Genomic DNA, 14135 nt, shown 5'->3' on the forward strand with positions numbered 1-14135 from the left:
ACACACATACCTAGTATGTTAATAAACAAGATGCACTATAGGGCTTGACTATTAGCCCTTGAGATCCTGTGGCTTATTTCTGACTCACTCAGTTGGGATTTTTCTTCTTTGTAATGGAAGTAATCTGGCCTTTCCCTTACTTATGTTGTTGGGAAGAAAAAAAAAAAAAAAAAAAAAGGGATACAAGTAAAAAGTTACAAAAGCAAGTCTTTTGAATCACTAAGAAAATAGCAGTGTCCACCAAACTTGATAGTCTCCACTCCGACCTCTGCCTTAGGTGTACACCTCTGGGTCTCCACCTTCAGTCACACATTCCATGATGCCTTAGGAGGCTGCTTGGCCACAGAACCAGGACTTTGTAGACGGGGTAGAACTGGACCTGTCTCCCCCCAGCTGGACCTACACACTTGCAACTATGTTTCAGTGAACTAAAAAGTACCCTTAGGGGTAAAAAAAAAAAGTTTTCTTTGAGAAACTTAACTGCAGCATCTTCTACATATTGTTCACATAGTTACATTCTTAACAGATTTTTTTTTAAACCCAGCAATTCCTGTTAATAGTCCCTCTTTTTTAAAATGACTTTTTTTTTGTTTTTATTTAGTGAATTTTTCATTGTCAATGCTAAATCCAGGAAGAATTCTGGAAGAAGAAATGACTAGGTAATTTGTGTTTGTGTATATATTGTGCACTACTTTTAACATTCCATTTTGAAAAAGCGATCTGGTGCTACAGAGTTGTGAGACTATATAACACATCCAATTTCTTTCCCCACCTCCTCTTATTGTGCCCCAGCCCCCAGTTTCATAAGTTGCTTTTCTTACGGCCTCTCACTTGTATATGACTCCTCACAACAGGTATCCTTATAAGTAACCATAGTGATTATTGCTTTAATAAAGTTAATAAAACAGTTATTTACCATCTTCGTTCCCATTTTGTCACTTTGATTTCAGCACATCAATGGCATCCACAGCCCTTCCAGTCTTCCTGACAGAAACCTCAAAAGCCTGCAGCACAATAATTATGTCTGGTTGCATTTTAATGGTGCTTACTGACTAAATGGGGCTTTCTGTACACTAAAGTAGGCCTGGGGGCTAATTGAAAACAGTTTGTAAAAATAGATCAAAAGTAGATCTTGGATCATGGAACTGGGGTTTATTACTTTTAAAGACACCATCTACTCAATTAGCTGCACTTCTGTCCCAGATCGATTTGAATTTATTACCTTTTTATAAAATTAATTTTAAAAGTTTGAGCCTGCCAAATAAGATGTTTTCTTTTAATTAAAAATGTGGAAAACTTCACACATAGAACCATTTTGCCTGCTTTGTATGGTTGCTGCTGGTTGCCCTGTGGTAGGAGTAGAGACACTTTCATTGTGGACATTTAAGCCCAGGTTACGGTTATGAAAACTGTCACCAATTTAAGACTGACACTGCTTTTACGTAGTTAACCACATTCATTTGAGGTTTCATCATGCCATGTTTCAGGCAAATAGGTTTTCTGTTACGCAGCACTCACCCTGCCATTGAAGAAGAGAGGAAAACGGACGTGTAATTGTGATAATATCCTGTGTGTTTATGATTTCTTTAGCAAATTGAACCGATTTCCAATTCTGAACTTCTTCCCCAAGAGCTGGCATTCCTGATATCTCAGCCCTTGGGAAGCTGAGGCAGAAGGTTCGAGGGTCAATCCTGGTCTGGGCTACAGAATGAATTTAAGGCAGTCCTGAGCTACACAAGGAGACCCTGTCTCAAAACGAAACGAAGAGATCAAAGTGCCCCCTCAATTATTTTCCAGATATGCATACTACTATTCGGGACTAGGTGGTGGAGTTCTTTTGGCTGCCTATATCCAAGTCTCCTTCTGGACTTTGGCAGCTGGCCGACAAATAAGGAAAATCAGGCAAAAATTTTTTCACGCCATCCTTCGACAAGAAATGGGCTGGTTTGACATCAAGGGCACCACCGAACTCAACACACGGCTGACAGAGTACGTATGTTGTTAATGTCACACTTTGGTGAAAAGACGAAACAGTGTGTGAAAAATCGATGAGGGAAGAGAGCTTTGAAGCAACATTAAATTACTGCTTTGAGCATTAGCCATGAGTTGATTACATATGTGATAGTCATTTCTAGAGGCCTCTATAGATTATGCCACAATGTGTTTTCTATTTATGTTAGAGTCTCTCTCTCTCTCCTCTCTGTCTCTCTGTCTCTCTGTCTCTCTGTCTCTCTGTCTCTCTGTCTCTCTCTCTCTCTCTCTCTCTCTCTCTCTCTCTCTCTCTGTCTCTCTCATTATTTGAGGACTAGATGCATCTTTTATACTCATTTATCTTTCATGGAGCTTGCTGTAGGCTTGGCAGGTACTAGACCCCAAATAAAGATGGTTGAGTGGATAAATAAATGGTTGCCTTAGTTGCAAAGAGACTAGCTTTAGAGAGTGTTGATGCTTTGCTTACTAAACAAATATCAAGGCTCGATTACAAGTTGTCTTTTTAGCGTTTTGTTCCAGTAGAGGAAGAGAGGTGAAATACCTTTGACATTCTGGCACATGAGCAGAGGAGGTCAGCAAAGGAGAGAAGATGAAGGCAATTAGGACCTCCATGCCTTACCAAAAAGTTTTAGCCTTCACACCAACCGAAATGGCAGCCATGTGAGGGTGTGAGCTGCAGTAGCATTGTAGGACTTCCTTTCTTTGCATGATCCCACTACAGTCACACTGATAGTGAGAACACAAACAAGGGTATGGGTTGAATCTTTGAGATGCTTAGAACCAGGAGTTGGTCCTGATGTATAGACTTTACGGATTGTGACTTATCTGTATACACTTTACGAATGGAGCACTCTTAAGTGGGGAAATCTGCATTTTATTTTCTTTTTGGCATCAGCACAGTGCTCAAAGAAAGCTTCAAGTACTAGCCGTGGTGGTCCAGAGCTGGAACCCAAGCATTCCAGGGACTAAGCTATGGAATGCTAAGAGAATGGTCAAAGATTCAAAGCAAGCCTTGGCTATATAGAAAGACCATCTCTCAAAAAGAGGAAAGGAGAGAGAAAAGAAGGGAGGAAAGAAATGAGGGAGTGAGGGCAGGCAGGAGAAAGAATTACATATACGTGTATATGATGTCTATGTATATATGATATATATGTGTATGATGTGTATGTATACATATATGCATATTCTGGGTAAATGATGCTCAATTAAGAATGGAACTTTTTTGCCTTTGAATATCCTTTTACTGTCATAATACCTTTCCTAATTACTTCTTTTAAACAAATTTTCATGTGCACAATGCTAATGCTCCTGTAATAGGATTAACTAATTTCATAGCATTAGCTTCAATGACATTAACTTCTCAGAAGCATGAACTAATCCTGAGTTTCCTTTGTGTAGTATTTTTGTGGGAAAATACCCAGGAGGCTAAGGCTCTGTAAGAGGTTTCCCATAGGATGGGTATGTTTTTCTTGTCTAAGCATTTATTAAATGTCTACTTTACCTTTCTGACTGAAGACCTGTAACCACTTAGGTGTGATCTTTTTTAGTGACATCTCCAAAATCAGTGAAGGAATTGGTGACAAGGTTGGAATGTTCTTTCAAGCAATAGCCACGTTTTTTGCAGGATTCATAGTGGGGTTCATCAGAGGATGGAAGCTCACCCTCGTGATCATGGCCATCAGCCCCATCTTGGGGCTTTCTACAGCCGTTTGGGCAAAGGTCTGTGACACCCAAGCACACTCGTGTGTGCTAACCCACAAAGTGTGGACTTGTGTGTGCAGAGTGGTGCTGGAAGCCACTCCCAGGAATGTTTCATTCACATAGAGCTTTAATACGAAAATTAACGTCTTGAGTGAGTCCAAACACTGCAGTTCTTGCTTTAGTCACAATTCTTAATTTCACTGCTACCTCTCTGAGTAAATCTTCTGATGGGGTGTATGAAATGACATGTATGCCTATATTTCTATTTAAGAAAGTACAAGTTAAAAACATAGTCCTCCAAATGATTGAACAAATATAAAAGATTTAAATAGGGTAGGTATGTTGTTCACCATGACAAATACATCCCATTCTGGACATTTTGCATATGTGTAATACATGCATATAAAATTGTATTTACTGGAACCAAGGCTTCAGAGCTGAACAATTTTGCTGACTATTTTTGTCTGATCTGAGCGTGATGAGCCAGTCAGTTAACTACTTGTATCTCTTTTGTTTTGACTTTGTTTTCTCCTGTGCCATCTTGTTTAGTCATCCTATTATCTAATAGAATTACTATTAATAAGTTTGAAAGTATCATTTTTATCATGATTAAAAATCGTGACATAGGACTGGGGAGAAAGCTCAGCCAATAAAGGGACTTAACTTGCAATAATGAAGATTTGAGTTAGATTCCCCAGAATCCACATTTTAGAAAACCCCCAGATTTGATGTTCCAAGTTTATAAAGCCAGTGTTGGGGAGGCAGAGGTAGGCAGGTCCCTGGGGATTGCTGTTGAATATAAGAGATCATCTTTAAGAAAGGTGGATGCTCAACTTGGAATAAGATTGTAGTATTCAAAAATGTTTGCTATTAATATTCTTTTTACATGCATGTACCTTCACATATATGAATATGTGCCTGTTACAAACACAATAAATTATGACATGATAAAGGAAAAGCATAATTAATCCTTTCAGGTGTAAATTTTTAATTTACCTAAATTCCTACTTGACAGGTTTTTGATAGATGGAATTTGGGACGATTCTCAAGTACACCACTTATAGATTTATGTCTGGTTTTCCTTTCCCTGATGACTCCAGTAGCTCAGATCTAGCCTTTATAGGAGGTGCACATCGAGACCTGGCTTTGAGGAAATGAAGCGCACGTCACTAAGCGTTTAGATGGGGAAACGGGCGTTAAAGCTTTGTGCAGACTGCCTTCTGTCCTTTCTCTCGACGCTAACGCCATGACTGTTTCTCTTCTGCACAGATACTCTCAACATTCAGTGACAAAGAACTAGCTGCCTATGCAAAAGCAGGTGCCGTGGCGGAAGAGGCTCTGGGAGCCATCAGGACCGTGATAGCTTTCGGGGGCCAGAACAAAGAGCTAGAAAGGTCAGGAAGTTTCTCTGTCTGGTGGTTCAGAGATTCCACGTTTATACGGTTTCATTCATTCTTTTGTGGCATGTGTTTCCTACCCTCTCTTTTCCTAATGGCGACCCCTCCCCCACATGCTACAAACGCCCTTTACTGCTGCTGGCTGTGGCTTGTCAGGCTCTGACTTGTGGTTTTCAGCCTTGCGTGTCCTACAAACCCCATTAGAGGTCCGACGAGCCCTAAGGACTTACCTGTCAGGAAAAAAAATGTTTTTAAATGCTTAAAAGGAACCATAGAGGGTTCCAAACTGGAATACAGAAGTAAAAATTGGAGACGTGGATTTCCTAGTCATATTGCAGGATTTTTTGTGAGATCGTGTGGGTCTCTATAAGAATAAAACAGAGCTTCCCACCTGCCTCAATGCCTCCATGCCAGATCTTCTCCATGGCCATGAGCTTGAGGGCATGGGCAAATGCTTAAACAACACAACAGCAAACAAACAGAAGCAACTTCATTGAGATAGAATTGATAAAGGTTTAGTATGTGTATCTCAATGAGTTTGGGGAGAATATATTTATATGCGTATATATATATATATAGATATAGATATCCCGATATATATATATGTATATATATCGGTAATTTTCTCATTAAAATAATTTCCCCTGATATAATTGAAATATGATTCTATATAAACATCTCTCTGTGTGAGATTTTTGATACCCACAGCTCTCCAAAATTCAGTCCCTGAAAATCCTCTACAAAGTTTCCAGTATTAAAGGCAAAGCTTTTTCAATCCCTTCCATTTCATTTTCCATTTTTCTGTTCTTTACCCTTCCTCAAGGCCAACGTGTTTCTGGTTCTCTAACGTCTTCCTTTTTTTTCTCCTTTCTCACCGCTGCTTCCTGCACACAGTAGTCCACACAGAGCACACTAACCCTCAGGTGGACCTCAGGATGTCGGTGTAATCATACCGCTCCGTTAGCCAAGCGAAGGTAATTACAGCATGCCCACTCTCACTGGAGCACTGTATCACATTGGAGCATTCGTCAATCTCGCCGCTGCATGCACCTGGAAGCCCAGCCACCCAGCAGCAGCCACAGTGTCGGATGTGGTACACGGGCTGCCTCCTCAGACATGGCTCTACTCCACGAGGCAGCACTCACAGTGGAGTGAAGTACCCCAAAGAATTGGGTACTGAAAAGCAGTTAGAGAAGCCTTTCTGTGTGGCAGCGCATGTGCACACACACACACACACACACACACACACACACACAAACAACAACACAACAAAGCCTAATGAATTCCCATCCACCATTTGGTTAAACTAAAACGCAGTGATGTTGCTGGGGAGTTTTGATAAAAAGAAATTCTCTAATTTATGTGGTATTTCCCCCACTGCCCAGAGTTCCTTTGTAAAACCCATATGATTTCTTTCTACAGTTTCAGAGTCAACACTGAAATTTCTACGCCGTTTGGATCTAGCATGGAAGAGTAGAATCGATTTAACTTGATGTAAAAAAGTTTTTTTTTAATTTCTTAAAAATCGCCCTGAAGATTTGTAGATATAAATATGAAGCCAGTGATACAAGTTTAAAATATTCAGATACCAAAATTCTATTCCAAATTAAGATGGTGAGAGGATGAACAAAATATAAGAAGAGGTAATGTTCTAGGATGACAGGAAGAACAGGAACAAGAATATGGAGTTTGCCAGCTATGTGCCTGTCAGTACACTTACTGCAGTTCGTAACTGTCTATCAGTCTCATGATAGTCTTCCTAAAAGGTGTTAGTTAGTAGGCTTCTTTCCTTCATATCTCAGACAGTGAAACTAAAATTTAAAAAAATGGAGAAAGTCCCATATCTCTTGTGAGATCCACTTTATACCTTAGAGCTTGGCGGTGGACGACAGCTTGGTTTTTAAAAGACCTAAGTAAGAAGCCCATGGCTTGTCTGTGACAACATATGAAATTTTTGTCCCTTACCCAGAAGAGCAACCTGGGGAAGATTTTCTTTTCTAAGAGAGGAAAACATGGGTTTCCAATAAGAATATAACCACTAAAGAATCTAGAATAGCCCCTGGGTTTGCTTGTTTGTTTGTTTTTCCCTCTACCTCAATCCTGAAAGGAAGACTCTGTATCCCAGGACAGCCATGGGAACACTAATTAGTGCAGTAGAGTTCAAAGGAGATGAGTCAGACCAGTCAGGAGCAGGCTTAGGCCCGTTCTCCTGAGCACCAATCCTGGACCAGGTCAATTCCGAGGATACTGGAATCCTCAAGACCTTATTACCTTCATGGCTTCCGTCCTTATCCTCATGGTGAATAGGGGCTGATTACAGCTCAGGTTGTAAAGTGTTATTCTTGCTGTAACATTTTCCTCTTCGTTTTCTGGTAGGTATCAGAAGCATTTAGAAAATGCCAAAAAGATTGGAATTAAAAAGGCTATCTCGGCCAACATCTCCATGGGCATTGCCTTTTTGTTAATATATGCATCCTATGCACTGGCCTTCTGGTATGGATCCACTCTGGTTATATCAAAAGAATATACAATTGGAAATGCCATGACAGTAAGTAAGACCTCTAATAATTGTAAGAAAGCTGGAAGTCTTCTCCATCAACCTTGTCTTTCCCTTTTTTATTTACTTTTAGCATTAAGTTTTTGTGGAAGGGTTGGGTATAAAAGAAAGTGCCTATGGAAGCCAGAGGTGTAGGATTCCCCCCTCCCAGAGCTGGAGTTATGGCAGGTCATAAGCCACCTAACACAGGTACACGGAACCAAACTCAGGTCACTGTGAGAGTAGTATACATTCTTAACCCTGAGCCATCTTTCTACCCTGCACCCCCATCTGCTCTCTTTTTCCACCTTTCTTCTTTTGGAAGAAAAAGTTGTGATTGCAGATTTCACACACACATGTGGAAATTAAATGGAAAACATTTATGATTAGAATAGTACATATTTGAATTACCTTCATTCTCTTGTCGAGTTTAACTGTAGGAGAGAGATGACATTTATTATTGCAGATAGGACATTGTGTAAAAGAGCATTCAAATTACACATCACGAAGCTTTTTAAAATAGAAAATAAAATCTATGTTAGTTCACTGGTTATATAAAAAATATAGGCATGCTCATAGCATGATTGTGAAAATAATACATTCAAATTACACTAATGACTAAAATAAAAACTTTTAAATTTTAAATTACTTACATTCTAAGAACCCATGTATACTTGGTGGTGACTTTTGGTCTGTATTTTCTAGATATGAATGTTTTTCTCTTCCCAAACTTAGGTCATAATACGTAGATTTTTGGTAGTCTTTTTCTATAAACCAGTGAAACTTTGTGGCCATATTCCATGTTGGAGTTGGTCAGTAAAAATCATTTAAACAGAAATATTTCAAAAGTTGCACTTGTCTCTTTCAAAGTAAAACTTCTAAATATAATTTAGTCCTTAGACTTTCTCTATGTAGGAACTTGAATCTCACAATGTGCCTTACAGTGGCCTTAGCAGGTCTGGGTGAAGTTTGGGGGTTCTCTGACTGTCATTGTGGCAGCTCACCACATGTTTTCACTTCTGCATTTCCTCCTAATGTTTTATAAATAAGGGAGGTAGCATTAACCTTTGCCATTAACCTTGCATGATGAATTTGTTCACATTAGTAGCATGGGTACTTGAATGTCTGTGTCACGGTACTTCAATGTCTGTGTCACGGGCTGAAAGTAACTTCCAAGATAAATGATCACAAAGATCTATGACTTCGTTGCATTAATGTCTTAACATATACTTCCATTGAGAATTTTTCCTCATTGGTCCTTATTTATACTGAGATTAATAGATAAATGATGGAAGGCATTTGGATTTTGTAGACACAAATACCACTGTTTTTCGGAGAACATAGAAACATATGTAGAAATTTTACCAGGGCTGGAGAGAAAAGAATAATTTCTCTTCTCCTATATGTTTCTTAAATTACATATACTATTAATCTGGTTTCTTGAAACTGTATTGGATTTTTGCAATTATTTTGATGGTTGTGTTAATGTTTTCTATGATATCTTCTGCCCCTGAGATTCTCTGTATCTCTTGCATTCTGTTGGTGATGCTTGTGTCTATGACTCCTCATCTCATTTCTAGGTTTCCTATCTCCAGGGTTGTCTCCCTTTGTGATTTCTTTATTGTTTTTATTTCCATCTTTAGATCCTCAATGGTTTTGTTCAATTCCTTCACCTGTTTGGTTGATTTTTGTGTTTCCTCTTTAAGGGCTTCTACTTGTTTACCTGTGTTGTCCTGTATTTCTTTAAGGGAGTTATTTATGTTCTTCTTAAAGTCCTCTATCATCATCGTGAGATGTGATTTTAAATCAAAATCTTGCTTTTCCAGTATGTTAGGATATCCAGGGCTTGCTGTAGTGGGGGAACTGGGTTCGGATGATGTGAAGTGGCTTTGGTTTCTGTTGCTTAGTTTCCTGCCCTTGCCTCTCACCATCTGGTTATCTCTGATGTTAGCTGGTCTTGCTGTCTCTGACAGTGACTTGACCCTCCTGTAAGCCTGTTTGTCCACACTACTGGGAGACCAGTTATCTCCCAAGGGGATCTGGGTATAGAGAGCTGTGGTACAGAATCAGCTGAGGGCACAGACGGAAAGGATCCTGTCCCAGACTGCTCCTTGAGTCCTGTGTCCTGAGGGCTCCCAGTGGGTCCCTTGGAGCAGAAGTGGTGGCCTTACCTGTGCTCTCAGATTTGTCAGCACTCCTGGGAGACCAACTTTCTCCCAGCAGGATCTGGGTAGAGAGAACTGTGGCACAAGGTCAGCTCGGGGTGCAGGCAGAAACTGGAAGGATCCTGTCTCAGACTGTATTGAATTTATATAACAGTTTATGTTTCAATGAAACAGATGTGAAATGTGTTATTTTGTGTGCTACACATAATTTTGTGTTCTATAAACAGATGAACTGACCAGGAATAGTTATGCACACCTTTAGGCCCAGTACACAGGATGCTGGGGCTGGGGACTGGAAGCTAGAATGAGTTTTAGACCATCATGGACTATGGACCTGTTTTTAAGATATAAAGTGAAATGTTCAACTTCCGTTCATCTGACCATATATAAATCTATAATAGCCTTTTAAAGGAAAAATCACATGGGGCCAAAATCTGTTATGTTTTTGGTTGAACATTTTGTACAGTTCCTTGCAGAGTAAGAGAACGTGATAAAGAACTGAAGGAAACACTAACGGGGGATGCTTTCTCTAGTGAGATTACCTTCAGAGCTAATGAAATAGGTTTCAGAAGTCTTTATGACTAATACCTATATGATCAGGGAAAAAGGAAACGGTTTGGCAGACTAAACAAAACTTATTTTTGATGCATACAAAGGGAAATAAAATAAAAACATTTAGGTAAGGAGATGATTTATTTATTAATTTTATAAATTTTACTGTTTACTGAAAGCAATTTTATTTTTAGCAAGATGATGGGGGGGGTCTTATCATGCTAGTTATATACATGTATCCAATTGTCACAATGTGTCCCATAAAGATGTACAAACATTATTTCTCAATAAGACAAAAGTTACTAAGTGTCCAATAAATCCTAAACTGGATCCTTCATATATTATATTCCAAGCAGGCTCTAACTCAGGTGATAATCTTCTGCTCCTAATGGTTCCTCTTTCGCTCAGGTGTTCTTCTCAATCCTCATTGGGGCCTTCAGTGTGGGGCAGGCTGCCCCCTGTATTGATGCCTTTGCCAATGCTAGAGGAGCAGCCTATGTGATCTTTGACATTATTGATAATGTAAGTCTTTCATTGTCTGAAAGCTAAGGGAGTCACGGTGGTGTTGATAACTGAGTATTGAATCAAGTCTATGAGGTTATTTAGTAAGATACACTGTAACAACAGGAAACTCTGTGAATTTATTTGGCAATATAATAGCACTGATCTCACTTGAGTGTGTCTATATTAGTCATTACTATCGTGTTGGATAAAGATGCTTCTTTTCTGTGTTTACCTCCTTTATATGTTGTAGCCAGATTATGATTTCTATACAGAATAGTAGGATGGGGATAAATGGTGGATAGGGCCAAATTAACAGTGAGTTTTGCTATGAGGTTTGTTCTTCTCCCTACCTTAAATCAACCACATTGAATAAATTGAACTGACCACATTGATAATGAAAATATTTTGCATGCTGCTGCATTTACATGTAAAATTCGAAGTTGGTAACAGAAATTAGAGAAGTAGATCTAATTCTGAATTCTAAATGCATTGCAAGTTTCCATGGTTCCTAATGCTCAGCATTAATCCACCTCCTTGACCAATTCTATTTATTGTTTAAGAAGAAAAAGTTCCTCTAAAGGCAGAAATACCTGGACTTATCCAAAGTTTTTGTTATTTGTCTAAATATGTATAACTCACCATTTATTGAAATGTATGTATGTGTGCCAAAAACTGGAAATAAGATGAGTATTCCTATGCATTATCAGAAAAAAGTTTTAGTAAATCATGCACTTGTATGCACACATACATGCACATACACTAGTGCACTAACATGCATGTGGACACACACACATGCATGCACATGGACACACACATGGCACACATGCACACACACATACACACATATCCCACATGCTCACTGTGTGTTCGCTTACATGAAGGAGATTGTGCTACTCTGGTTCTATTTTTAGAATTTAATGCACCCTATTCCTTAAAATACAATTGCTTATTTGATAAAATAGTCATTGAATTTTGTTTTATTTAGAATCCTAAAATTGACAGTTTTTCAGAGAGAGGACACAAGCCAGACAGCATCAAGGGAAACTTGGAGTTCAGTGACGTTCACTTTTCCTACCCATCTCGGGCTAATATCAAGGTACTGTCAGCAACACAAGTTACCTAGCTTAAGTTGACCTCTAGTCTTCCCAGTAGAGTTTGACTCCTATCATATTTAGGTACTTTTTCCTATTGGAGTTAAACTCTTAATTGACACATTTTTCCTAAATTCTAAATAGAATTGAATTCCTTTCTGGAGCTTTGTCGTGACACGTGTCTTCCTCCCTCTCTCCTCTGTAGATCTTGAAGGGCCTCAACCTGAAGGTGAAGAGCGGGCAGACAGTAGCCCTGGTTGGCAACAGTGGCTGTGGGAAAAGCACAACTGTCCAGCTGCTGCAGAGGCTCTACGACCCCACAGAGGGTACGGTAAGTGGGAAGAGTCAAATTCCCCAACGCGGGAAGTTGGGCAGAAATAGGCCCTTAGAAATTGTCCCCTTACAAACAAATCTGTGTGTGAGTCTGATTTTGGAAAGAATATACAACGCTGCAATGCATCTGGACAGAACGTGTATTTTTGGACAAGTGGACAAATGCCCTTAGTAGAAGCTTCGAGAGCAGCGGGAGCCGGAAAGGACCCTTCTGTTATCCAATGACTAAGAGGGTTGCTCCCATTGAGCTTGGTTTGCACAAACAAATTCCATAGAGTTATTCTTGACAGCCTGACAATAGAAACCACGAATCCTAAAACAGCGGCTAAATTCAGCAAGATGATCATTTTCTTTAGCTTTGGGACATCTAAAAGAAAGAACTGCATAGCATAGAGACACCTGAATCTCTGGAAGGAACATAGAGGGTGAGAATATGTCAGAGTGTTCTTTCTTGCAGGGAACACACATACCTTCCACATAATTCTACTGATAATTTTTATTTTGACCCATTTGATTCATTCTCCTTTCCTGTATATGCATTTTAAACATATGTATAATTCAGAACACGTTTCTGAAGAAGGATATTCTCTTACACAGAGAACAATGATCAGAACTATTGCACTTCTAAGTAAGCAACACTAACTCACAGTTTATTTTCTTCAGCTGTTCCAACTTAAGGACATTGAGTTTTCCAATGTTGGTCAACAAGTATAAAATGCAACTTTACAAACGTCCTTACCTTTCCTTCTGCTGCATTGATGAACACTGTAACCAAAAGTCACTTGGGAGAGAAGAGGGTTTATTTGGCTTATACTCACAGGTTACAGCCCATCACTGAGAAACTCCTGTCGAGAAAGCAGCCCTACTTATTAGAGGAAGTGAGCAAATGATTTGAAAATAAATATAGAGTTATTTTTCTTTATGGGCCTTGGTAGGTCTTCTACACTCCAGCGGATGACCATGTCCAAGAGCATGCAGTCAAGACAGGTTGGACTCCATGGGTGTTTTAAATGAGGACCCAGAGTTGGTAGATGTGGTGTAGCTAGGAGGAGTTGGGACAAGAGGGTAGGTGTATCAAAACACAAAATATGAAATTCTTGAATGATTAATTTTTAAAAGATAGGATAAATACATATTTTTGAGAAATGGTTAGCTTAAATTATTGGCTTTGGTGGATACTGGAAGAGGATCAATCATTTCTTTGCTTCTATACCCCTACTTCCATGAACCCTCCATGTTCTAATAGATATTTCAAACTCATAGTCACATAGATGGTCTTGGTTAAACTCAGAGGATTTAAAAAAAACACAGCAAAAAGTCATGAACTAGGGAAAAGATTTGTAAAGAGGAAGGAAAGTTTGAAAGTGCTGGAGGGAAAGTAGAGGTTGAGGTGAAAATAAACAGAATGTGTGTGTGCGTGTGTGTGTATGTGTGTGTGTGTGTGTGTGTCTGTGTGTCTGTGGGTATGTATGTGCATGTGTGTGTGGATATGTGTGTATGTGGGTATGTGTATGTGGGTATGTATGTGTATATGTGGGTAAGTATGTGTGTGTACATGCATGTATTTGTGTGTATGTGGGTATATATGTGTGTATGTAGGTAAGTATGTATATGTGTGCGTATATATGTGTATGTGTATGTGGGTATGTTTATGTATGTGGGTATGTATGTATGTGCACATATATGTATATAGGTCTGTATGTATGCATTAAATTGCTGAAGAACTACAGTGATCAGTGTTATAAAAATTGCTGCTTCATGTCTATTAATTATGAAATAAGAGCAATGGGTCCCAGTTCCAACAAGGTACAATGAAGCAGATGTGTTTTATATTTCTGCTGATGTCGTCCACTATTAAATTACT

General features: G+C 39.1%; 1 protein-coding gene across 3 annotated transcripts in view; it reads left to right on the forward strand.

Moving 5' to 3' along the window:
• Abcb4 (ATP binding cassette subfamily B member 4) overlaps nt 1-14135 on the forward strand; it is a 215940-nt gene that overhangs the window by 169561 nt on the left and 32244 nt on the right. Inside the window, exons 5-12 of one of the 3 annotated variants that reach the window (XM_032907038.1) lie at nt 602-659; nt 1798-1989; nt 3540-3711; nt 4963-5087; nt 7467-7638; nt 10752-10865; nt 11833-11943; nt 12144-12269. The exons of the other annotated variants lie outside the window; for them this stretch is intronic. Of the exons in view, the coding sequence (XP_032762929.1) occupies nt 602-659; nt 1798-1989; nt 3540-3711; nt 4963-5087; nt 7467-7638; nt 10752-10865; nt 11833-11943; nt 12144-12269 (1070 nt within the window). The remainder of the gene's footprint in view (nt 1-601; nt 660-1797; nt 1990-3539; nt 3712-4962; nt 5088-7466; nt 7639-10751; nt 10866-11832; nt 11944-12143; nt 12270-14135) is intronic. 3 annotated transcript variants of the gene reach the window in all.

Source organism: Rattus rattus, chromosome 6 (assembly GCF_011064425.1).
Source record: "Rattus rattus isolate New Zealand chromosome 6, Rrattus_CSIRO_v1, whole genome shotgun sequence".
Classification (NCBI taxonomy): Eukaryota; Metazoa; Chordata; class Mammalia; order Rodentia; family Muridae; genus Rattus; species Rattus rattus.